Source organism: Oncorhynchus keta, chromosome 27 (assembly GCF_023373465.1).
Source record: "Oncorhynchus keta strain PuntledgeMale-10-30-2019 chromosome 27, Oket_V2, whole genome shotgun sequence".
NCBI classification, from domain to species: domain Eukaryota; kingdom Metazoa; phylum Chordata; class Actinopteri; order Salmoniformes; family Salmonidae; genus Oncorhynchus; species Oncorhynchus keta.
The window spans coordinates 30,329,540-30,354,885 of NC_068447.1; the positions used below are offsets into that span (position 1 = coordinate 30,329,540).

At 41.8% G+C, this 25,346-nt stretch overlaps 1 protein-coding gene across 1 annotated transcript; it reads left to right on the forward strand.

Annotated features, from left to right (window-relative positions):
* Window positions 1-8,716: 8,716 nt before the first annotated feature.
* Window positions 8,717-25,159, forward strand: tmem240a (transmembrane protein 240a). Its single transcript, XM_035737967.2, has 4 exons — window positions 8,717-9,250; window positions 9,664-9,770; window positions 14,733-14,941; window positions 24,579-25,159. The coding sequence occupies exons 1-4, from the start codon at window positions 9,194-9,196 to the stop codon at window positions 24,731-24,733; spliced, it is 528 nt and encodes a 175-aa protein (XP_035593860.1). The 5' UTR covers window positions 8,717-9,193; the 3' UTR covers window positions 24,734-25,159.
* Window positions 25,160-25,346: the final 187 nt, after the last annotated feature.

Here is a 25,346-nt window from a genome sequence, read left to right on the forward strand (position 1 = left end):
TGCTTCTGAAAGGATAATTGACATAATTTCAGTCAATTGGAGGTGTACCTGTGGATGTATTTCAAGGCCTACCTTCAAACTCAGTGCCTCTTTGCTTGACATCATGGGGAAATCAAAAGAAATCAGCCAAGACTAAAGAAAGAAAATTGTAGACCCCCACAAGTCTGGTTCATCCTTGGTAGCAATTTCCAAACGTCTGAAGGTAGCACGTTCATCTGTACAAACAATAGTACGCAAGTATAAACACCATGGGACCATGCAGCCGTCATACCCCTCAGGAAGGAGACGTGTTCTGTCTCCTTGAGATGAACGTACTTTTGTGCGAAAGGTCAAATCAAATCAATCCCAGCAGAGGACATTGTGAAGATGCTGGAGGAAACAGGTACAAAAGTATCAATATCCACAGTAAAACGAGTCCTATATCGACATACCCTGAAAGGCCGCTTAGCAAGAAAGAAGCCACTGCTCCAAAACCGCCATAAAAAAGCCAGACTACGGTTTGCAACTGCACATCGGGACAAACATGGTACATTTTGCAGAAATGTCCACTGGTCTGATGAAACAAAAATAGAACTGTTTGGCTATAATGACCATCATTATTAATTAAAGCTTGGTCGCAAATGGGTCTTCCAAATGGACAATGACCCCAAGCACACTTCCAAAGTTGTGGCAAAATGGTTTAAGGACCACAAAGTCAAGGTATTGGAGTGGCCATCACAAAGCCCTGACCTCAATACCATAGAACATTTGTGGGCAGAACTGAGAAAAGCATGTGAGAGCAAGGAGGCCTACAAACCTGACTCAGTTACACCAGCTCTGTCAGGAGGAATGGGCCAAAAATCACCCAACTTATTGTGGGAAGCTTGTGGAAGGTTACCCAAAATGTTTGACCCAAATTGAACAATTTAAAGGCAATGCTACCAAACACTAATTGAGCGTATGTAAACTTCTGACCCACTGGGAATGTGAAAGGCTGAAATAAATCATTCTCTATACAATTATTCTGACATTTCACATTCTTAGAATAAAGTGGTGATCCTAACTGACCTAAGACAGGACATTTTTACGAGGATTAAATGTCAGGAAATGTGAAAAACTGAGTTTAAATGTATTTGGCTAAGGTGTATGTAAACTTCCAACTCTCTCTCTCTCTCTCTCTCTCTCTCTCTCTCTCTCTTGCTCTCTCTCTTGCTCTCTCTATCGCTCTCTCTCTTGCTCTCTCTCTCTCTCTCTTGCTCTCTCTCTATATATATATATATATATATATATATGTATAAACTCAGCAAAAGAAGAAATGTCGCCTTTTCAGGACCCTGTCTTTCAAAGATAATTCGTAAAAATCCAAGTAACTTGTACACCTGTGGAACGGTCATTAAGACAGTAACAGCTTACAGACGGTAGGCAATTAAGGTCACAGTTATGAAAACTTAGGACACAAAAGAGGCCTTTCTACTGACTCTGAAAAACACCAAAAGAAAGATGCCCAGGGTCCCTGAATCATCTGCGTAAATGTGCCTTAGGCATGCTGCAAGGAGGCATGAGGACTGCAGATGTGGCCAGGGCAAAAGAATTGCAATGTCCGTACTGTGAGACGCCTAAGGTAGAGCTACAGGGAGACAGGACGGACAGCTGATCATCCTCGCAGTGGAAGACCACGTGTAATAACACCTGCACAGTGCATGATGTTCGGTACATCTGAACATCAAACCTGCGGGACAGGTACAGAATGACAACAAAAACTGCCCAAGATACACCAGGAACGCACAATCCCTTCATCAGTGCTCAGACTATCCCGCAAAAGGCTGAGAGAGGCTGGACTGAGGGCTTGCAGGCCTATTGTAAGGCAGGTCCTCACCAGACATCACCGGCAACAATGTCACCTATGGGCACAAACCCACCGTCGCTGGACCAGACAGGACTGACAAAAAGTTATCTTCACTGATGAGTCGTGGTTTTGTCTCACCAGGGATGATGGTCGGATTTGCGTTTATTGTTGAAGGTATGAGCATTACACAGAGGCCTGTACTCTGGAGCGGGATCGAGGTGGATGGTCCTTCATGATCTGGGGCGGTGTGTCACAGCATCATCGGACTGAGCTTGTTGTCATTGCAGGCAATCTCAACGCTGTGCGTTACAGGGAAGACATCCTCCTCCCTCATGTGGTACCCTTCCTGCAGGCTCATCCTGACATGAACCTCCAGCATGACAATGCCACCAGCCATACTGCTCGTTCTGTGCTTGATTTCCTGCAAGACAGGAATGTCAGTGTTCTGCCATGGCCAGCGAAGAATCCCATTGAGCACGCCTGGTACCTGTTGGATCGGAGGGTAAGGGCTAGGGCCATTCCCCGCTGAAATGTCCGGGAACTTGGAGGTGCCTTGGGGGAAGAATGGGGTTACATCTCACAGCAAGAACTGGCAAATCTGGTGCAGTCCATGAGGGGGAGATGAACTGCAGTACATAATGCAGCTGGTGGCCCCACCAGATACTAACTGTTACTATTGATTTTGACCCCCTCATTGTTCAGGGACACATTATTCCATTTATGTTAGTCACATGTCTGTGGGACTTGTTCAGTTTATGTCCCAGTTGTTGAATCTTGTTGTGTACAAATATTTACACATGTTAAGTTCATTGAAAATAAACGCAGTTGACAGTGAGAGGACGTTTCTTTTTTGTTGAGTTTATATATAAACAGTGCATTTGAAAAGTATTCAGACCGCTTGACTTTTTCCACATTTTGTTATATTACAGCCTTATTCTAAAATGTATTACATTGTTTCTTTCCCCTCATTAATCTACACACAATACCTCATGATGACAAAGTAAAACAGGTTTTAAGACATTTTTGCTCATTTCTGAAAATGTAAAATGAAAAATCACATTTAAATAAGTTTTCAGGCCCTTTACTCATTACTTTGTTGAAGCACCTTTGGCAGCGATTACAGCATTGAGTCTTCTTGGGTATGACACTTCAAGCTTGGCACACCTGTATTTGGGGAATTTCTCCCCTTCCCCTCTGCAGATCCTCTCAAGGCCTGTCAGGTTGGATGGGTGTTCAATTAATACAATTCAATTCAATTAATACACTCAGCCCATTTCTAAGGATTTGTAAGATACTTATTTGCATAAAATGGGCAGAGACCAGGCTCAAAAATCAAGCAATAGCGTTTATTCTCGAGAGTACTGAACATGATACAATTTACAACAGGTTATAAACTGAAAATGACGTCATAGGTTTTAAACTGTCCTGTCCCTCTTCCATTCCGATACAATGGCAGTATAGTTCTCAAGCCTTCCTACATCCTCCTCCACCCGTTTAGATAATTTATGACCAGGCCAAGGTCTCCCTGTGTAGATACGCATTCTAGCCAGTCTGACGATAAGCTAGGTAAAGCTCCGCCTTATCTCAGTTCACTGGTCACGATGGCAACACCCATCCGTAGCACGCGCTCCAGCAGGTGTATCTCACTGATCATCCCTAAAGCCAACACCTCATTTGGCCGCCTTTCGTTCCAGTACTCTGCTGCCTGTGACTGGAACGAATTGCAAAAAATCGCTGAAGTTGGAGACTTTTATCTCCCTCACCAACTTCAAACATCAGCTATCCGAGCAGCTAACCGATCGCTGCAGCTGTACATAGTCTATAGGTAAATAGCTCACCCTTTTTCACCTACCTCATTCCCATACTGTTTTTATACTGTTTTTATTTATTTACTTTTCTGCTCTTTTGCACACCAATATCTCTACCTGTACATGCCCATCTGATCATTTATCACTCCAGTGTTAATCTGCAAAATTGTATTATTCGCCTACCTCCTCATGCCTTTTGCACACATTGTATATAGACTGCCCATTTTTTCTACTGTGTTATTGACTTGCTAATTGTTTACTCCATGTGTAACTCTGTGTTGTCTGTTCACACTGCTATGCTTTATCTTGGCCAGGTCGCAGTTGCAAATGAGAACTTGTTCTCAACTAGCCTACCTGGTTAAATAAAGGTGAAATAAAAATAAAAATAAATAAAGTTAATTCGTTTCTACCAAGGAACAGACAGTCTTTGTTCTAATTCTTGATTATAATTACACACATTATATTCAGTACTAGGATTCAAATAAAATTCATACATCTATACAGTAACATAATAGTATTCTGATTAGTCAGTCCTGATTGAAATGTATACATAATTGAGTCATTATTGATTTAAAAAAATCCCTTAACAATGGGGAACATTGCTGCACAGCTATTTTCAGGACTCTCCAGAGATGTTCGATCGGGTTCAGGGCCCTGGCTGGGCCACTCAAGGACATTTAGAGACTTGTCCCGAGCCACTCCTGCGTTGTCTTGGCAGTGTGCTTAGGGTTGTTGTCCTGTTGGAAGGTGAACCTTCGCCCCAGTCTGAGTTCCTGGAGATGGTTTTCATCAAGGATCTCTCTGTACTTTGCTCATTTCATTTTTGCCTTGATCCTGACTAGTCTTCCAATCCCTGCCGCTGAAAAATATCCCCACAGCATAGTGCTTCCACCACCATGCTTCACCGTAGGGATGGTGCCAGGTTTTCTCTAGACCTGACACTTGGCATTCAGGCCAAAGAGTTCAATCTTGGTTTCATCAGACCAGAGAATCTTGCTTTTCATGGTATGAGAGTTTTCAGGTGCCCTTTGGCAAACTCCAAGCGGGGTGTCATGTGGCTTTTACAGAGGAGTGGCTTCCATCTGGCCACTCTACCATAAAGGCCTGTTTGGTGGAGTCCTGCTGGGATGGTTGTCCTTCTGGAAGGTTCTCCCATCTCCACAGAGTAACTCTAGAGCTCTGTCAGAGTGTTTATCGAGTTCTTGGTCACTTCCCTGACCAATTGTCACCTTCTGTGGGTTCTTGTCACCTTCTCCCCCGATTGCTCAGTTTTGCCGGTGGTTCCAAACTTCTTCCATTTAAGAATGATGAGGCCACTGTGTTCTTGGGGACCTTCAATGCTGCAGACATTTTTCTACTCTTCCCCAGATCTGTGGCTCGACACAATCCTGTCTTGGAGCTCTTCCTTCCACCCCATGGATTGTTGTTTGCTCTGACATGCACTGTCAACTGTGAGACCTTGTGTAGACCAGTGTGTGCCTTTCCAAATCTCCAATCAATTGTAGAAACATCACATGGGTGATCAATTGAAACAGGATGCACCTGAGCTCAATTTTGCGTCTCATAGCAAAGGGTCTGAATACATATGTACATTTTTTCTGTTTTTTATTTTGAATAGATTTGCAAAAATGTCTTAAAAACCTGTTTTTTGCAAGGTCATTATGGAGTATTGTGTGTAGATTGATAAGAAAAAATGTGTGTTTAATAAATGTTAGAATAAGGCTGTAACGTAACAAAATGGAGAAAAAGTGAAGGGGTCTGAATACTATCTGAATGCACTGTGTATATATATATATATATATATATATATATATATATATACAAAAGTATGTGGACATCCCTTCATATTAGTGGATTCGGCTATTTCAGACACAGTTGTTGCTGACAGGTGTGTAAAATCAAGCATACCGCCATGCAATCTCCATAGATAAACATTGGCAGAAGAATGGCCTTAATGAAGAGCTCACTTTCAACTCGACACCGTTATAGAATTCCACCTTTCCATCAAGTCAGTTCATCAAATTTTTGCCCTGCTATAACTGCGATGGTCAACTGTCAGTGCTGTTATTGTGAAGTGGAAACATCTAGGAGCAACAATGGTTCAGTCACGAAGTGGTAGGCCGCACAAGCTCACTGAACAGGACTGCTGAAGCACATGCTTTAGCACGTAAAAATAATCTGTCCTCGTTGCAATACTCACTACCGAATTCCAAACTGCCTCTGGAAGCAACGTCAACACAATAACTGTTTGTCGGGAGCTTCATGAAATGGGTTTCCATGGCCGAACAGCCGCACACAAGCCTAAGCTCACCATGCGCAATGCCAAGCGTCAGCTGGAGTGGTGTAAAGCTTGCCGCCATTGGACTCTGGAGCAGTGGAAACGCTTTCTCTGGAGTGATGAATCACGCTTCACCATCTGACAGTCAACAGACAAATCTGGGTTTGGCAGATGCCAGGAGAAAGTTACCTGCCCCAATGTACAGTGCCAACTGTAATATTTGGTGGAGGAAGAATAATGATCTGGGGATGGTTTTCTGGTTCAGGCTAGGCCCCTTAGTTCCAGTGAAGGGAAATAGCAATGTTCCAACATTTAGTGGAAAGCCTTCCTGGAAGAGTGAGGGGGGACCAACTCCATATTAATGCCTATGACTTTGGAATGGGATGTTCAACGAGCAGGTATCCACATACTTTTGGTCACTTTTCTGCAGGTAGCCTATTGGTTAGAGCGTTGGGCCAGAAACTAAAAGGTTTCTAAGTCGAGTCCCCGAGCTGCCAAGGTAAACATCTGTCGTTCTGCCCCTGAACAAGGCAGTTAACCCACTGTTCCTAGGCCATCATTGTAAATAAGAATTTGTTCTTAACTGACTTGCCTAGTTAAATAAAGGTTAAATAAAAATATTAGAAACTCAATCGAGATATCAACTTACTGCTGAGAGTTAGAAAATTAAAATGCACAAAGTGGAATTTAGAAATTTGGTAGTGCATCAACAGTTACCTCTTATGTCAGTTACTCAAATAGCCTATGTCAGCTAAAAAAAATTAAAAAAAGATTTCTAAGTAAGATAGTTTAGCCAGCTTTCTAGACCTTAAACTGCAAGAGTTTCCCACCACCCCCTGGCAAAATGTGTAGAATTGCAGGAAAATAGCTTTAAAAGTACAAAATGTTCTCTGCCCCATGGCAAAATGTGAATAATTGCTGAAACGTTTTGCCCGCGAGGTCAGGAGCCTCGACCGAATCACTAGAGGTGGCATTGCATATCATTGGAAAAGTCTTGAATTGGGTTTTTCTTTTGAAATACATAGGCTATTATTCATTTTTGTTGCCATGGTAGAACAACATGATAAATAAAGTAAATATATTCAAAGACTAGTACATAGTGGTCCTTCTGTAGCTCAGTTGGTAGAGCATGGCGCTTGTAACGCCAGGGTAGTGGGTTCCATTCTCGGGACCACCCATACGTAGAATGTATGCACACATGACTGTAAGTCGCTTTGGATAAAAGCGTCTGCTAAATGGCATATATTATTATTATTATAGTATTTAGGGAGAAAGCCATTGGCAGCATCGATTTCCATGGTCCCGAACTGTGTTGGGAGAAACCCGTTAATAATGGTGCTCTCCATGGTCCTGAACTGATAGCAGCCTAGTAGCACAATTCAAAGGGAGAGTGGCAGGCTAATATCCAAGTTCAGTATGAGACTAGCCTCATAGCTAATTTTGATCGTTGAAGAACGTACAGCTATGACTATTGAAGCTCAAATGTGAGTGTTTCTACTTTGTGTAAATAAAGTTGATCTTCTAACAGGTAACGGGACGTCCTAGAGATTTAGTCCAGAATCGAACAATGTTTGATTGTTTGATTTTCAATTGCTTTGACGTTTACGCTATAAAAGTAGCCTGTTATGTAGTGCTAAAGACATTTGGGATTTAGCCTAAATATTGTGACATTTGTCCTCGGGTTGTGTTACACATTTAGTGGATTTCGGTTGGGTCTGAATGAATGGAGCTCCTGGGAAGTGAATGAGAGTTATTTTAAGGACATCTGTCTTGCTTTTAACGGGGAAAGTGCGCTCATCCACAACAGCCTTTGCTATTAGGAAATGCAATTCGTATTGATTTCAACTAATACATCAATAGATCTAGTGAATGGCTAATACAATACGAGTATATATGCGTAGAGTCCAATAATGTACCATAGCACATACAGTGCCAGCCAGAAATTCAGCCCGGCGAAATGGCGTAGAATCAGAAAATGAACTGCACCGATGGAGGGGGTAGAGACTAGAGAGACCGTGGTAGATCGAAGGGGAGGGGGTGATCAGTAAAGCTGGTGACGCCTCTGGAGGAACGGTATAGAGGTTAAACCATCGCGAATATTCTTGGAATTATTTGCTTGAATGTCGCTGAGTGTTTCACAGAGTAAAATGCAATAGGGGGCACAGAATCTCCCTCTTTCTCTCCTTCCTTCCTTCCTTCCTTCCTTCCTTCCTTCCTTCCTTCCTCCCTTCTGTCCATCCTTCCGTCATTCTCCCCCTCTATCTACCTCTCTCTCTCTCTCTCTCTCTCTCACACACACACACACACACACACACACACACACACACACACACACACACACACACACACACACACACACACACACACACACACACACACACACACACACACACACACACACACACGCTTGCAAAGGGATGGTGGTGGATGCTCCTGACTGCGATAGCTAAAACAAGATGGGATAATCATGCGTGTCTGGCCCCTGGCGTTGATGCAGCTGCCGTTGCCTGATCTTTACTGGACTGAGGGTAGGGTGGGTCTGGTTCCGACTTGATCTACATCTCGATTTGGCTTGACATCGATGTTATCAAGCCATTTCCATGGTAGAAGACAACGACTGTAGCCCAAAACGCGCAATCGCAATAAAAATGAATAATCTGAGTGATAGATTAATTAAATGCTCCCATCGACTGAGAACCGTATGTATCGATAATTAATAAACTAACTAATTGATAAGAAAGACGGGAATAACCTGCTGTCTTGGACGAAAGGTGGTGGTGGTGGTGGTGAGAGGGAGGGGGGGCAGTAGCCAGGGACATCCCCATGAGGCGACCGGATCACCCTTTCTCCTGTTTGCTGAGATTTTTTTGAATGAGAACGGTACCTGGCCTTCCGGGAAAAGAACATCATTGCATTTGTAGTCAGGCTAGGACACCCTCTCCACCAGCACCCTATTTTCGCCGTTCCCGCCACAGCAACAGCGGCACCGACCAGTCCACGACCCGGTTCGCGTCATCGAATCGACGCACCACTGGTTGGGGTGTAGACTGTGAAGACCGTGAGTGCGTGTGTCAAATGGGGTACTGAGGGAGACTGGGCGATCTCATCCCCTGTGCACTGGTTAATTGCACTCCAACCTGGCGAGTTTGGAGGGACGGAGAGTCAGGTGCAGTAAGGGCGCCTCAATGACCGTCTCCTCCCGGGACAGAGCGCCTAAAGCCCAGCGTTTGCAGTGCGGTGGGTAGAGAAGGCTAGAGAACAGCGGCGAGTTTGGAAGTTTTGATGCATATGATCACAACCACCATGATTTTTATGATTCTTGGCGCTTCAGTTGTAATGGTAAGAGATCCACTTTTTATTGTACCCCGCATGTGTGTTTAACGCCTACAGCAATGATATATATGTTTTTACTTGTGTAGCCTATATAATGTAGTTATAGGCTAGATATTACAACTACAGAGCACATTTTATATAAGGACACTGAAAATAATTATGGTTAAATGCATATAGACTTGAGGAAGTAGGCTACACATAGTCTGCCAACAATTACATGGCTATCATGAATAAATCATATAAATACCATTTAATAAGAGCAAGGGAGTTTTCCCTCGCAAATGATTGCAAGGTGGGTTTCCAAATTGATTTTTCTATTTTCTCTTATATGGACTTTAGCTTAATGCAAGTCATATAATGGTGCTGCTGTGTTGGGAATAGTTATTGTGTCCCAGTTGACTCTTTTGGTTCTTTTGCAGGCGATAGCCTGTTTAATGGACATGAACGCACTACTGGATCGCTTTCACAACTACATCTTACCGCATTTACGAGGGGAAGACCGCGTCTGTCATTGCAACTGTGGAAGGTAAAAAACAGTATTAAACATTGATTCATTTGGATAGATACAATGTGCTGCATCTGCAATGAAAGGGTCGCCTAACAGAGTCAAGAAGGCTGCTATTTTTCTCGTCTAATCATAATCCCTCAATAGGCCTCTCGAATGATTTCTCCGGCAGAACTGTTGGTTTTAATAAGCATCCCAACCTGCTCCATGCATAATCTCTTGAAAATGTGCCTAATTGATGTCGACTGTGGTTTTATTCGAGGTATATGTGTGTCTGATGGTAGGCTACAGCCTCGTGTTTGTGATGCCTAGGTTGTGACGGTGTTTTCAAGCCTATATTTAGTGATTTGTATTTTACTGCATACGAAGGTGGTTGAGCCATAAAGAAAGTATGTTATGATTTATGAGAAATGGGCTAAGGAATCATTTTAAACGAAGACAGCTCTCAATGATCGTTCTCGTGCTGTTTTGCATTTGCAATATTACCATATTTTTAGGAGGAAATGTTTTTGGAGAGAGGACATTAGGCCTACCTATATTGAATCAGTTGTGAGAATTATAATATAGTGATCTATTATTGATAACCCATGTTATGAAGGCTGAAAATGGAATGAAACATAAAATAACTATAGTTGAATGGTGATTAGGCCAGGTATCATATTGCTGTTGTGATTAGACCTGTAAAAGTTATATGTGGCCTCACATTTTCACAATTGCTGGTAGAGACTCCTTGCAACACTGCAAAATCTTTCTAAATTCAAGTTCTACTCAAATATTTTGAGGAAAACGATCACCTAAAATAAATATTGTTAAGAAACTTAAATAGCTGAAGTGAGCAGTACTATGAGAAATACAATAAAGCATGCATTTATTTTTAGTAAGGTATACTTAAATTGAATGCCCCCACTAAGCCACGCCTCCAATAATTTCCAAGTGTTCCTTTTCGATTAAATTGTAGCGTAACCAACCATGACTGTATTTGTTGGTGACATGGGGTTGTTGAATTAGTTCATTTTCAGTCCTATGACCTTAACAAAGTAAGTTCCTAGGCAAGTATGCCAAGAGTGTGTAAATCTGTCATCAAGGCAAAGGGTGGCTACTTGAAAGAATAAAATATATATTTTGATTTGTTTAACACTTTTTTGGTTACTACATGATTCCATGTGTTATTTCATAGTTTTGATGTCTTCAATATTATTCTACAATTTTGAAAATAGAAAAAATAAAGAAAAACCCTTGAATGAGTAGGTGTGTTCAAACTTTTGACTGGTACTGTAATTCATTAGAATATTAAGCCATGGATAAAGGCAAGTTTAAGCCTGAATCTGAACAACTACAGTGGCTTGCGAAAGTATTCACCCCCCTTGGCATTTTTCCTATTTTGTTGCCTTACAACCTGGAATTAAAATTAATTTTTTGGGGGGAGGTTGGGTTGTATCATTTGACTTACAACATGCCTACCACTTTGAAGATGCGAAACATTTTTATTGTGAAACAAACAAGAAACAAGACAAAATAAACAGAAAACTTGAGCATGCATAACTATCCCCCCCACCACCACCACCCAAAGTCTATACTTTGTAGAACCACCTTTTGCAGCAATTACAGTTGCAAGTCTCTTGGGGTATGTCTCTATATGCTTGGCACATCTAGCCACTGGGATTTTTGCCCATTCTTCAAGGCAAAACTACTCCAGCTCCTACAAGTTGGATGGGTTCCGCAATCTTTAAGTCACACCACAGATTCTCAATTGGACTGAGGTCTGGGCTTTGACTAGGCCCTTCCAAGACATTTAAATGTTTCCCCTTAAACCACTCAAGTGTTGCTTTAGCAGTATGCTTAGGGTCATTGTCCTGCTGGAAGGTGAACCTCCGTCCCAGTCTCAAATCTCTTGAAGACTGAAACATGTTTCTCTCAGGAATTCCCTGTATTTAGCGCCATCCATAATTTCTTCAATTCTGACCAGTTTCCTTGTCCCTGAAGATTTAAAACATACCCACAGCATGATGCTGCCACCACCATGCTTTACTATGGGCATGGTGTTCTCGGGGTGATAAGAGGTGTTGGGTTTGCACCAGACATAGCATTTTCCTTGATGGCTAAAAAGCTCAAATTTAGTCTCATCTAACCAGAGTACTTTCTTCCATATGTTTGGGGAGTCTCCCACATGGCTTTTGGCAAACACCAAATGGGTTTGCCTATTTTTGTCTTTAAGCAATGGCTGTTTTCTGGCCACTCTTCCAGAAAGTCCAGCTCTGTGGAGTGTACGGCTTAAAGTGGTCCTATGGACAGATACTCCAATCACCGCTGTGGAGTATCTTTGGTCTCTTTGTTGCCTCTCTGATTAATGCCCTCCTTGCCTGGGCTGTGAGTTTTGGTGGGCGGCCCTCTCTTGGCAGGTTTGTTGTGGTGCCATATTCTTTCCATTTTTAAAATAATGGATTTAATGGTTCTCCGTGGGATGTTCAAAGTTTATGATATTTTTTTATAACCCAACCCTGATCTGTACTTCTCCACAACTTTGTCTCTGACCTGTTTGGAGAGCTCCTTGGTCTTCGTGGTGCCGCTTGCTTAGTGTTGTTGCAGACTCTGGGGCCTTTCAGAATAGGTGTATATATACTGAGATCATGTGACAGATCATGTGACACTTAGATTGCACACAGGTGGACTTTATTTAACTAATTAAGTGACTTCTGAAGGTAATTGGTTGCACCAGATCTTATTTAGCGGCTTCATAGCAAGGGGTGTGAATACATGTGCACGCACCACTTTTCAGTTTTATTTATTTATTTATTTATTGAAACAAGTTATTTTTTAAATTTAATTTCACCAATTTGGACTATTTTGTGTATGTCGATTACATGAAATCCAAATAAAATACATTTAAATTACAGGTTCTAATGCAACAAAACGCCAAGGGGGTGAATACTTTTGCAAGGCACTGTATATATTGTAGTTTTATGTACGTGTTGGGTCATTGTTGTTCAGTGCAGAATCTGAAACAAATTGTTCACTTAACTAACATTCACAGAAGAGAAGAAAATCTGCTCTTGGCCCTGTATGAATACTGCTCCTTTGTTTTGACTGCCTACAGTCTAACAACCTGAGAAATGGGTCATGAAGTGTTAGTAAGATTAGTAATGGGTCATGAAGTGTTACTAAGATCATCATACAATAATATTGGCCAAACTTTTGAGAGGGCCTCTCTCTCACTCCCTCTCATTTCAAGATTTCCTCATAGTTAATGTTCAGTAATGTGCTATATTAGGCCTGTATGCCTTCAGACCAACATTTTTTGGCACATTTTTTAAAAATTATACAAAATTATAAACGCAACATGGAAGTGCTGTTCCCATGTTTCATGTGCTGAAATAAAAGATCTCACAAAAAAAAAACGTTTTACTCAAAATTTGTGCACAAATTAGTTTACATCCCTGTCAGTGAGCATTCCTCCCTTTGCAAAGATAATCCATCCACCTGATAGGCATGTCAAGAAACTGATTACTTTGTGATGGGGACAATAAAAGGCCACTCTAAAATGGGCAGTTTTGTCGCACAACACAATGCCACAGATGGCTCAAGTTTTTAGGGCGTGTGCAATTGGCATGCTGACTGCAAGAATGCCTACCAGAGCTGTTCACAGAGAATTTAATGTGAATTTCTCTACCATAAGCCACCTCCAACGTTGTTTTAGAGAATTTGGCAGTACTTCCACCTGGCCTCACAACCACAGACCACGTGTAACCACGCCAGCCCAGGACCTCCACATCTGGCTTCTTCACCTGCGGGATTGTCTGAGACCAGCCACCAGGACAGATGATGAAATTAAGGAGTATTTCTGTCTGTAATTAAGCCCTTTCGGGGAAAAATGTATTCTGATTGGCTGGGCCTGGCTCCCAAGTGGGTGGGCCTATGCCCTCCCAGGCATGGTTGCGCCCCTGCCCAGTCATGTGAAATCCATAGATTAGGGCCTAATTAATTAATTTAAATGGATTGATTTCCTTATATGAACTGTAAATCAGTAAAATTGTTGAAATTATTGCATGTTGCGTTAATATTTTTTTCAGTGAACATTTTCGCTGTCTATCTGATAGCAGCATTTTTTTGTGGTTTATTTTAAGTCATTTTAAAATATTGATAAAACCTCTGATACTCAATATTCAATGTGCAATGCTCACAATATTCCTTGCTTTGAATTAATTATATATTTTCATACTTGTGCTTGTTACCTTCCTGTTCCTGGGGAAATACAGTACATATAGTCCTAAACTAGATCCCAACAATTGCATACAACACTGGTTGTCATTGCCTTTAATTAAGCCAATTGAAAGCGAGTGACACAGTGTCTGCTTCCAGGCTCTGGTCAAAAGTAGTGCACTATGTAGGGAAAAGGGTGCCATTTGGCACACAGCCACTTTGTCTTTTAGTGACCTGAAAATGCGAAGAGCATTTAAGAGTTACTAATTTTACCTAAGATGTCTATCCTCTCAGTATAAACATTTCATGGAATAGATAGTCACATGAGAGGCCACCTGATCTTGAAAGCCTACTTTTAGTGCATGTGGTGTTGATGCGTCATCCTGGCGATGATACACACCTAGTCAGGCCTGAGGCCACATCCACTGTCATTCCTTTACTGCTTGTAAACCTCAGGTTGTCATTTTATGAGATGTACCTTTGAGGGGCATGTTAGGTAGATGGTTATATTAGGCTTGGATAACACTCTGTGACAAAAGTAATGGTAATCATTTACAGAAGACAGGCTACACACCTTTCTGGAAATTATTATTCACCAGCACTGTACTGTGTAAATTCAGCATGTATTCCATGCCTTTGCATTCTCCCATTTGTACCAAATCAGTGTTGAGAATTCAATTTCATCACCTACACCCCCTAATTTGTCCTCCCTTGCCCTATCCCCTCTTTTCCTTGTTCTTTCCTCCACCACTAACACTTTCTAACCTCCGGCTTTGTCTCTTCCAGGCATCATGTCCACTACGTGATCCCGTACAATGGGGACCATTCTCTGGTGGACTCGTCGGAGAACTACTTTGTGAGTGACAGCGTGACCAAGCAGGAGATGGACCTGATGCTGGGGCTGCTGCTGGGATTCTGTATCAGTTGGCTCCTGCTGTGGCTGGACGGAGTGCTGCACTGTGCTGTCAGGGCATGGAGAGCCAGTCGCTACTATGGTGAGTCAACCAGAGACTTGGTCTGTTTGACTTGGAAAAGTTCTATATGCACTGACTGGAACGTCAATAAGGTTGACAAAATGTGCAGCAGAATGAGAAAAACATTTCTCAATCATCTGATGACAGAAGTATTGTTTGGTTGATTCCCACGTCTGCGAAAAGAGAGATGCTGAGTGAAGTAGTGTATGTGTTAATATTTCGACTGCCATATTGATCAGTGTTTCTCCTACATATTTTCTTGAGGATGTAACGTGGGTGTGCAAATGCCCAGAATTGACATACAGGCTGCTATTGACCACTGTACCATTCATTGAAACCAATTGAAACCAGGCTTTCTTGGGTGGGCGCAACACACCTGGCTATAAGTGATGGTTATGGGAAAATTTACAGAACTTGAGTACATAAGGGCTCAGTTGTTTACTCAAAGAAGCATTCATAGGGAAAAAGTATCTTCCAGACAAAATGTATTGTCTCACAGGATATTTACTGTACAGTACTGTATACAGTGTGTTATGGTCATGAATTAGAATTAAGACATTATACAGGTAATTACTACTGTATAACTGGCAGAAGGAATTTGGAAAAAGATTACTTTGTGTCCGTTGAGGGGGATAGTTATGTTTGTAAAGTAGGCATAGTGAAACTGTAATGGTAATTATGCTGTGGAAATATTGCTGCCCTCAGATGTCATACGTTCAGTACATACTGATTCACTGAAACAAAGATTCCTTACCCGTAGCACAGAGGGCATGTGTCTGTACACCAGGAAGACATACAATTATTAACTGTCTCAATTCTTACCAATGTTAGTCTAGCAAGCCAGACCTCACTAGGGGAGAGTGTATGCCAATGTGAACATATTACATATTAGAGGACTTCTTGTCCATACTTCTTCTCCTGATTCAATAACTTGTCCAGTCCCACTGGGCACAGACGTCAGCTCAACGTCTAGTTTTGATTTACATTTGGTTGAGTTGTCAACTAAGGTGAATTTTTTTTTCACCATGTCATTGGATTTAGGTTAAAAATTCAGTGAAAAAAAGACTAAATTCTCTTACGTTGATGACTTTTTCCAAATCCAATCAGTTTTCCACATTGATTGAACGTCGTCATTTTTGGTTGAAATGACAAGGAAACATTGTGGATTTGCCCAATGGAGTGTTCTTATAATGTGTTGGAATAATCCAATTGCTTCAGCTACACATTATCTTGTGCAGCTCTCAATGTCAAAACAGGTCTATATTTTGTAGCTGGCCTGGATCCTTTACATATAAGACATTGCTGAAGTAGGTGATGTGTAGGTGATATTTCAATTGCTGTTACGGTCAGAAAATAGAGGGGCATAATGTCTAGTGAGTATACAGTGGCTTGCAAAAGTATTCACCCCCTTGGCATTTTTCCTATTGTGTTGGCTTACAACCTGGAATTAAAATGGATTTTTTTGGGGCTTTGTATAATTTGATTTACCCAACATGTCTCCCACCTTGAAGATGCAAAATATTTTTTATTGTGAAACAAACAAGAAACAAGACAAAAAAACAGAAAGCTTGAGCGTGCATAACTATTCACCCCCCCCCAAAGTCAATATTTTGTAGAAACAGCTTTTGCAGCAATTACAGCTGCAAGTCTCTTGGGGTATGGCTCTATATGCTTGCACATCTACTAGCCACTGGGATTTTTGCCCATTCTTCAAGGCAAAACTGCTCCAGCTCCTTCAAATTGGATGGGTTCCGCTGGTGTACAGCAATCTTTAAGTCACACCACAGATTCTCAATTGGACTGAGGTCTGGGCTTTGACTAGGCCCTTCCAAGACATTTAAATGTTTCCCCTTAAACCACTCGAGTGTTGCTTTAGCAGTATGCTTAGGGTCATTGTCCTGCTGGAAGGTGAACCTCCGTCCCAGTCTCAAATCTCTTTAAGACAAACAGGTTTCCCTCAAGAATTTCCCTGTATTTAGCACCAATCCATCGTTCGTTCAATTCTGACAAGTTTCGCAGTCCCTGCAGATGAAAAACATACCCACATCTTGATGCTGCCACCACCATGCTTCACTGTGGGGATGGTGTTCTCTGGGTGATGAGAAGTGTTGGGTTTGCGCCAGGCATTTTCATTGATGGCCAAAAAGCTCAAATTTAGTCTCATCTAACCAGAGTACCTTCTTCCATATGTTTGGGGAGTCTCCCACATGGCTTTTGGCGAACACCAAATGGGTTTGCTTATTTTTTTCTTTAAGCAATGGCTTTTTTTCTGGCCACTCTAGCATAAAGCCCAGCTCTGTGGAGTGCTTAAAGTGGTCCTATGGACAGATTCTCCAATCTCCGCTGTGGAGCTTTGCAGCTCCTTCAGGGTTATCTTTGGTCTCTTTGTTGTCTCTCGGATGAATGCCCTCCTTGCCTGGTCCGTTTAATTTTGGTGGTCGGCCCTCTCTTGGCAGGTTTGTTGTGGTGCCATATTCTTTAAATGTTTTAATATGGATGTAATGGTGCTCCGTGGGATGTTCAAAATTTCAGCATTTTTTTATAACCCGACCCTGATCTGTACTTCTCCACAACTTTTCCTCTGACTTGTTTGGAGCGCTCCTTGGTCTTCATGGTGCCGCTTGCTTGGTGGTGCCCCTTGCTTAGTGGTGTTGCAGACTCTGGGGCCTTTCAGAACAGGTGTATGTATAATAAGATCATGTGACAGATCATGTGACACTTAGATTGTACACAGGTGGACTTTATTTAACTAATTATGTGACTTCTGAAGGTAATTGGTTGCACCAGATCTTATTTAGGGGCTTCATAGCAAAGGGTGTGAATGCATATGCACGCCCCACTTCCGTTTTTTAATTTTTTAGAATTCTTTGAATCAAGTTATTTTTAAAATTTCATTTCACCAATTTGGACTATTTTGTTTATGTCCATTACATGAAATCCAAATAAAAATAATTTTAAATTACAGGTTGTAATTTGCAACAAAAATAGGAAAAACGCCTAGGAGGATGAATACTTTTTGCAAGGCACTGTAAAAGTAGGAGATGGCCAATTAATCACCTCTGATTAATATGAAACCACCACACAAAGATGGGGTACTAAATAACCCTATTATTTTATGTCTTGAAAAGACTACATTAAAAAGTAGGGATGCCATACTCTTTTGATGCGTCTTATTATTTATTTATAATAAACAAGAATTTGGAAATGTGAAGCATACAAATATTGCCAGACTTAGATTCTGTGATTCTAGTCAAGATAAAACTGCTTCATATTTGCAGCACAGAATCAACCCATCTGCTATTCAGTGCATAACATCCACATCAAAAAATACACCCAGATTTTACATTCAAATGTTTCCCTCAAGGTAGAGGGGTGGCTCAAGGCTTTTCTTGTGCTGGAATCCTTGTGAATGGAGGGAATGCCCCTTCACTGGTGTGTTTGGCTGTGACATTGATTGTGGGTCAGATTTGTTTAGCCTCCCCGAGATGGGGAGTGAAGGTGAGGCTGATGAAGCGGGAAGGTAGGGGGGTGTGGATATACTGTCACCCCCCCCCACACACACACACACACCATTGCTCTCTCCTAGGGAGCTATAAATAGAGTGAGAGCAGCTGGAATGGCGGGTGAGGAAGGAACATGCACACCACACTGACACAGACTGCATTGAGGTGCACACTGATTCCTTTAGCTTTTTCTAATTCCATCTGTAGACCCTGAGTCTCCTGCTCTCCATTCAGTTATTGAATCTCCTTATATCCATTTTCTTTAAAAGGCATCCTTTTGGTGACCTTACTGTCTATTTCTCATGAATAACTGATTCATATTCTTTGGCACCATCAGTGATGAAACCATCAGTGGAAAGACATTTTATTTAACAAAATAAAGAAAATATGATAACAAAAGAGGTAAATTATGATTTGGATAACAATGACCCCCCCTTCCCTCCCTCCGTAAAAAGACATTTCTACCCCCACCCCATTTTCCGCATTATATTACCATTTACATTTTTCCCCTGACTCCATCTCCATCTCTCCATCCTTTTATTCAAATGAGAAGAACCTGTATCGTTCTCTCTTTTCCTTTGGATACCCTTCTGAACTGTCCTTGTGGATTGCATACCCATTCACAGCTATAAATAACTCACTCCTCCCTCCCAGCCAGCAACCCCCACTTCCCACCACCTGCCTCCCCGTACTCCCCCCTCTCCCCTGCCTCTAGCAGGGCCATGTGCTAGTGGGTGTGCTGCCTTGGGATTTCCGTCTTCTTTCTCTGCCGTCTCAGCGGGACTCACCTCGCCAACTAAGCCTGACAGAGACAAATTCCTGCACTTCCATTTCTACAAATTCTACCTCACACACATATACTTTGTGAAAGAAATCCTAAATCATTTTTAAAAAATCACTATTTAATCATGCATATCAGGATATAGAAACTGAAACATACACAAACATGACCAAAAGTATGTGGACACCTACTCGTCGAACGTCTCATTCCAAAATCATAGGCATTAATATGGTGTGGTTGATGTGGTTGAGGTCAGGGCTCTGTGCAGGCCAGTCAAGTTCTTCCACACCAAAGAGTCTACCCCAAACAGTTGCCACAAAGTTGGAAGCCCAGAATCGTACAGAATGTCATTATATGCTGTAGCGTTTAGATTTCCCTTCACTGGAACTAAGGGGCCGAGCCCGAACCATGAAAAACAGCCCCAGACCATTATTCCTCCTCTACCAAACTTTACAGTTGGCACTATGAATTGGGGCAGGTAACATTTTCCTGGCATCTGCCAAACCCAGATTCGTCTGTCGGACTGCCAGATGGTGAAGCTTAATTCATCACTCCAAAGAACCCTTTTCCACTGTGTCCAATGGCGGCGAGCTTTACTTCACTCCATCCAACGCTTGGCACTGCGCATGGTGATATTTGGCCTGTGTGAGGCTGCTCGGCCATGGAAATTTATTCCATGAAGCTCCTGACAAACAGTTCTTGTGCTGACGTTGCTTCCAGAGGAAATTTGTAACTCGGTAGTGAGTGTTGCAACCAAGGACAGACCATTTATGGAGGGGGCGCTACGTGCTTCAGAACATTCTGTGATCCAGTGTGGCCTGCCAGCTCGAGGATGAGCTGTTCTTGCTTCTAGACGTTTCCACTTCACAATAACAGTACTTACAGCTCATTTTGTTAGGGGGTGGATCAGCTTTAATATTGGGGATAGATTGTTGCTTCCATCAATGTAATATATATACTGAATATATATATATATACACACACACACATAAACATTCATACATATACACATATATACATACAGTTGAAGTCGGAAGTTTACATACACTTAGGTTGGAGTCATTAAAACTAGTTTTCAACCACTCCACAAATTTCTTGGTAACAAACTATAGTTTTGTCAAGTCAGTTAGGACATCTACTTTGTGCGTGACACAAGTAATTTTTCCAATAGTTCTTTACAGACAGAAATTGTAGACCTCCACAAGTCTGGTTCATCAGAAGTTTACATACACCTTAGCCAAATACATTTAAACTCCGTTTTTCACAATTCCTGACATTTAATAATAGTAAAAATTCCCTGTCTTAGGTCAGTTAGGATCACCACTTTATTTTAAGAATGTGAAATGTCAGAATAATAGTAGAGAGAATTATTGATTTCAGCTTTTATTTCTTTCATCACATTCCCAGTGGGTCAGAAGTTTACATACACCCAATTAGTATTTGGAAGCATTGCCTTTAAATTGTTTAACTTTGGTCACACATTTTGGGTAGCCTTCCACAACCTTCCCACAATAAGTTGGGTGAATTTTGGCCCATTCCTTGAGACAGAGCTGGTGTAACTGAGTCAGGTCTGTAGGCCTCCTTGCTCACACATGCTTTTTCAGTTCTGCCCACAAATTTTATATAGGATTGAGGTCAGGGCTTTGTTATGGCCACTCCAATACCTTGACTTAGTTGTCCTTAAGCCATTTTGCCATAACTTTGGAAGTATGCTTGGGGTCAATGTCCATTTGGAAGACCCATTTGCAACCAAGCTTTAACTTCCTGACTGATGTCTTTAAATGTTGTTTCAATATCTCCACATAATTTTCTTTCCTCATGATGCCATCTATTTTGTGAAGTACACCAGTCCCTCCTGCAGCAAAGCACCCCCACAACATGATGCTGCCACCCCCGTGCTTCACAGTTGGGATGGTGTTCTTCGGCTTGCAAGCCTTCCCCTTTTTCCTCCAAACATAATGATGGTCATTATGGCCAAACAGTTCTATTTTTGTTTCATCAGACCAGAGGACATTTCTCCAAAAACTACGATCTTTGTCCCCATGTGCAGTTGCAAACCGTAGTCTGGCTTTTTTATGCCGGCTTTGGAGCAGTGGCTTCTTCCGTGCTGAGCAGCCTTTCAGGTTATGTCGACATAGGACTCGTTTTTACTGTGGATATAGGTACTTTTGTACCTGTTTCCTCCAGCATCTTTCCAAGGTCCTTTACTGTTGTTCTGAGATTGATTTGCACTTTTCGCCCGAAAGTACGTTCATCTCTAGGAGACAGAACATGTCTCCTTCCTGAGCGATATGAGGGCTGCGTGGTCCCATGGTGTTTATACGTGCCTACTATTGTTTGTACAGATAAATGTGGTACCTTCAGGTGTTTGTAAATTACTCCCAAGGATGAACCAGACTTGTGGAGGTCAACAATTTTTCCTGAGGTCTTGGCTGATTTCTTTTGATTTTCCCATGTCAAGCAAAGAGGCACTGAGTTTGAAGGTAGGACTTGAAATACATCCACAAGTATACCTCCAATTGACTGAAATTATGTCAATTAGCCTATCAGAAGCTATGAAAGCCATGGCATCATTTTCTGGAATTTACCAAGCTGTTTTAAGGCACAGTATAACTTAGGGTATGTAAACTTCTGACCCACTAGAATTGTGATACAATGAATTATAAGTGAAATAATCTGCCTGTAAACAATTGTTGGGAGAATTACCTGTCATGCACAAAGTAGAGGTCCTAACTGACTTGCATAACTATAGGTTGTCAGCAATACATTTGTGGAGTGGTTGAAAAACAAGTTTTAATGACTACAACCTAAGTGTATGTAAACTTCCGACTGTAGTACACTTATCATAATTTGTTTTTAATCCAGAGAGGTTAGCAAAAGTATTTAGATCCTTTATGAGGCTGTGGAGGGATTCTAATTGTGGTTTTAAAAGAAAACATGAATCATCAGCGTACAGTGACACTTTTGTTTTTAATCCATGGGTTTCTAACTCCTAATACTATTGTTGGATCTAATTTTAACATAATAATATTAAATAGATATCCCGATAGTGGACAACCTTGTTTTATTCCTCTTGACAGTTGACTTTCTGATATGTAGCCATTATTTACAATTTTAAACATAACTTTAACCCATTTTACAAGAGATTCTTCAAAATTGAAATATTCTATACATTTATCCAGTCGTACTTTATCAAAAGCCTTTTCAAATTCAGCTATGAAAACCAGGCCTGGTTTCCCCGATATGTAATAGTATTCTATTGTTTCCGGTACTTGTCTTACATTATCTCCAATATATTGTCCATGTAAAAAACCTGTCAGATTAGGATGAATAATATCTGACAATACCCTTTTAATTCTATGCGCCAAGCATCACAACACTGAAGTGTAAGAGGCCTCCAATTTTTTTATGGGCTGGATCTTTATATATAACACTTGGATCCTATTTCAGTAATAATGAAATCAGACCTTCTTGTTGCGTGTCTGATAATCTACCATTTATATAGGAGTGGTTCAAATATGATACCTTTTTTTTGGTATACTTCCCCTGGTATGCCATCCAGCCCTGGAATTTTCCTGGACTTAAAGGCTTTAATTGCATCAAGAAGTTCCTCCTCTGCAATTTGGCCTTCACGTGAGTCTTTCTGTACAGATGTTAATTTTACATTATTAATAGGAAAGTTAGTGGAGATGGAGGAGACTGAAACGAAAACATAGTCTTTAATTATTTATTTATTTTACCCCCTTTTTCATGGTATCCAATTGTTGTTAGTAGCTACTATCTTGTCTCATCGCTACAACTCCCGTACGGGCTTGGGAGAGACGAAGGTTGAAGGTCATGCATCCTCCGATACATAACCCAACGAAGCCGCACTGCTTCTTAACACAGCGCGCATCCAACCCAGAAGCCAGCCGCACCAATGTGTCGGAGGAAACACTGTGCCCGCCCCGCCACAGGAGCCGCTAGTGCGCAATGAGACAACCCTCCCTAACGACGCTATGCCAATTGTGCGTCGCCCGACGGCCCTCCCGGTCGCGGCCGGTTACAACAGAGCCTGGGCGCGAACACAGGGTCTCGCAGTACAGCACCCTTAACCCCTGTGCCACCCGGGAGGCCGAAAACATATTCTTAAAGTACTTTACTTCCTCTTTCAAAATATAATTCAGTGAATCATGCGTGACTCCATCATTTGTAACAGGTTTCAATACATATTTTTGTTAGCATTTCTATGTGGATGATTGAAAATTAATTTGGTGCATTTTTCCCCATATTCCATACACATGGAAATTCTGTAAGAGTACTATATATACCAATTATGATCCGACTGCATTCTGTCCCCATCAACATTTCTTTAACTTTTGGTGCCAGAGAGAATGACATAAGAAAGTAATCAAGATGACTAGCTTGAAAGCTTCCGCCATGTATATCTCACTGGTTCAGGGTATTTAAGCCTTCATATATCCCCTAATTCCAATATATCCGAGACATTCATGATTTCCTTAAGGGTGATAGTTTGCTATGTGATTTCCTATACACTTACAGTTGACTGGGGCAGCTCTAGCAGGGCAGAAATTTGACGAAATGACCTGTTGGAAAGTTGGCATTCTAACATGGTGCCACGTTGAAAGTCACTGAGCTCTTCTGTAAGGCCGTTCCTCCACTGCTCATAGCATGGAACTGAGAAAAATGGCTTTTATTTACCTTGGTTTCACACTAACCTTATGCAGTTACTTCTAACATGACCCCTATTTTCTCCAAAACACAACACAATAGACTAGAGGCAGGATACTTGTCCACATGATTAAGCATGTATTTAATGTAGCAAAAATGACATTAACTCCTTTTAGACCACATGAGCAGCTACTGCCTTTTTGCTTGGTAGGGCAGAATAGTAATGTAACATTTTATATTTGGCATATGAATGTGTGGGTGTAACAGTATTGCAACCGTCCCATTTTGGGCTTGAACCAGGGACGCTCTGCACACATCGACGACCATAACGCTCAAGGCATCGTTACCTAGCTCTCCACAAAAGAGCTAGTGCAAGGGAAACAACTCCTTCAAGGTCTCAGAGTGAGCGACAACACCAATTGAAACGCTACTAGTGCGCATTGCTAACTAGCTAGCTATTTTACACCGGTTACATGGGCAACACATGAGTATGTAGGATTGATGTATTGTACTACCAACAATTAGGTTGGTGGGAGCATCAAGGATGTTTTGGACATACAGTATTGGGCATCTAATATACCTAACCAAATGCACTACCATTCTCTTATTAACCCCACAATGAGATAAATGTTCTAATCATGTATCTTTCTTCTCTAGTTTCTACCCTCCTATAACAACCTCCCTCTCTCCTCTTGTCCACCAGACACCCCTTCTTGGTCATGGCTCCCCTCATTCTGCAACCTTCGAGATCTGCGTCGACGAGCCCAGCTCAGACAGCTGGAGGACTCCAGTGGCAACATGGTCCACATCAAGCAGAAGCTCTACCACAACGGCCACCCCAGCCCACGCCACCTCTGACTCTAAAACAAGAATCCCCATCCCAGCCACCCCAAACTGTCCCATGGCCAACTGCTGCCTCAGAGACCCTGGAAGACTGCCCTCTCACTGTTCATAACACCCCTGTCACTGAGACTTTCTTATGACAACCCCAACACAAGTCAGCACCAACCAATCCAAACTCGAGCAGAAGAAGAAGATAGTCGCTACTGAAATCTTGTCTATGTCCACATTTTCTGTGTTCATTGTTGAAACTTGGCATGGGTACGATGCGGGCAGTGTCCAGAAAGTGGGGGGAGTACGATGGGGTGCCACAGTGTGGGTTTTTCTCTATGGGGAGGGTCTTTCTCTAAAGTGGGAGGGAGGTAAATGGAAAGGGGTGTTTTTCAAGATTTTGTGATGGGAAGATTAGATTGCTGCTTCTGTAAATACTAATAAATATGGGGAAGTGGGAACACAGGGTATGGGGGGGGTTTGTTTGTGAGTGTGATGAGTCAAGTGTTACGAGTAGAGCTGATGGACTGTATGGGAGGATAAACGGAGGGTAGGGAAGATGAGGATGACAGCCATCTGGGGTTGAAGAGTGTGATTTCTGCTAAAAACACAGATTAATTAGCTTTGTTACTTTGTGAAT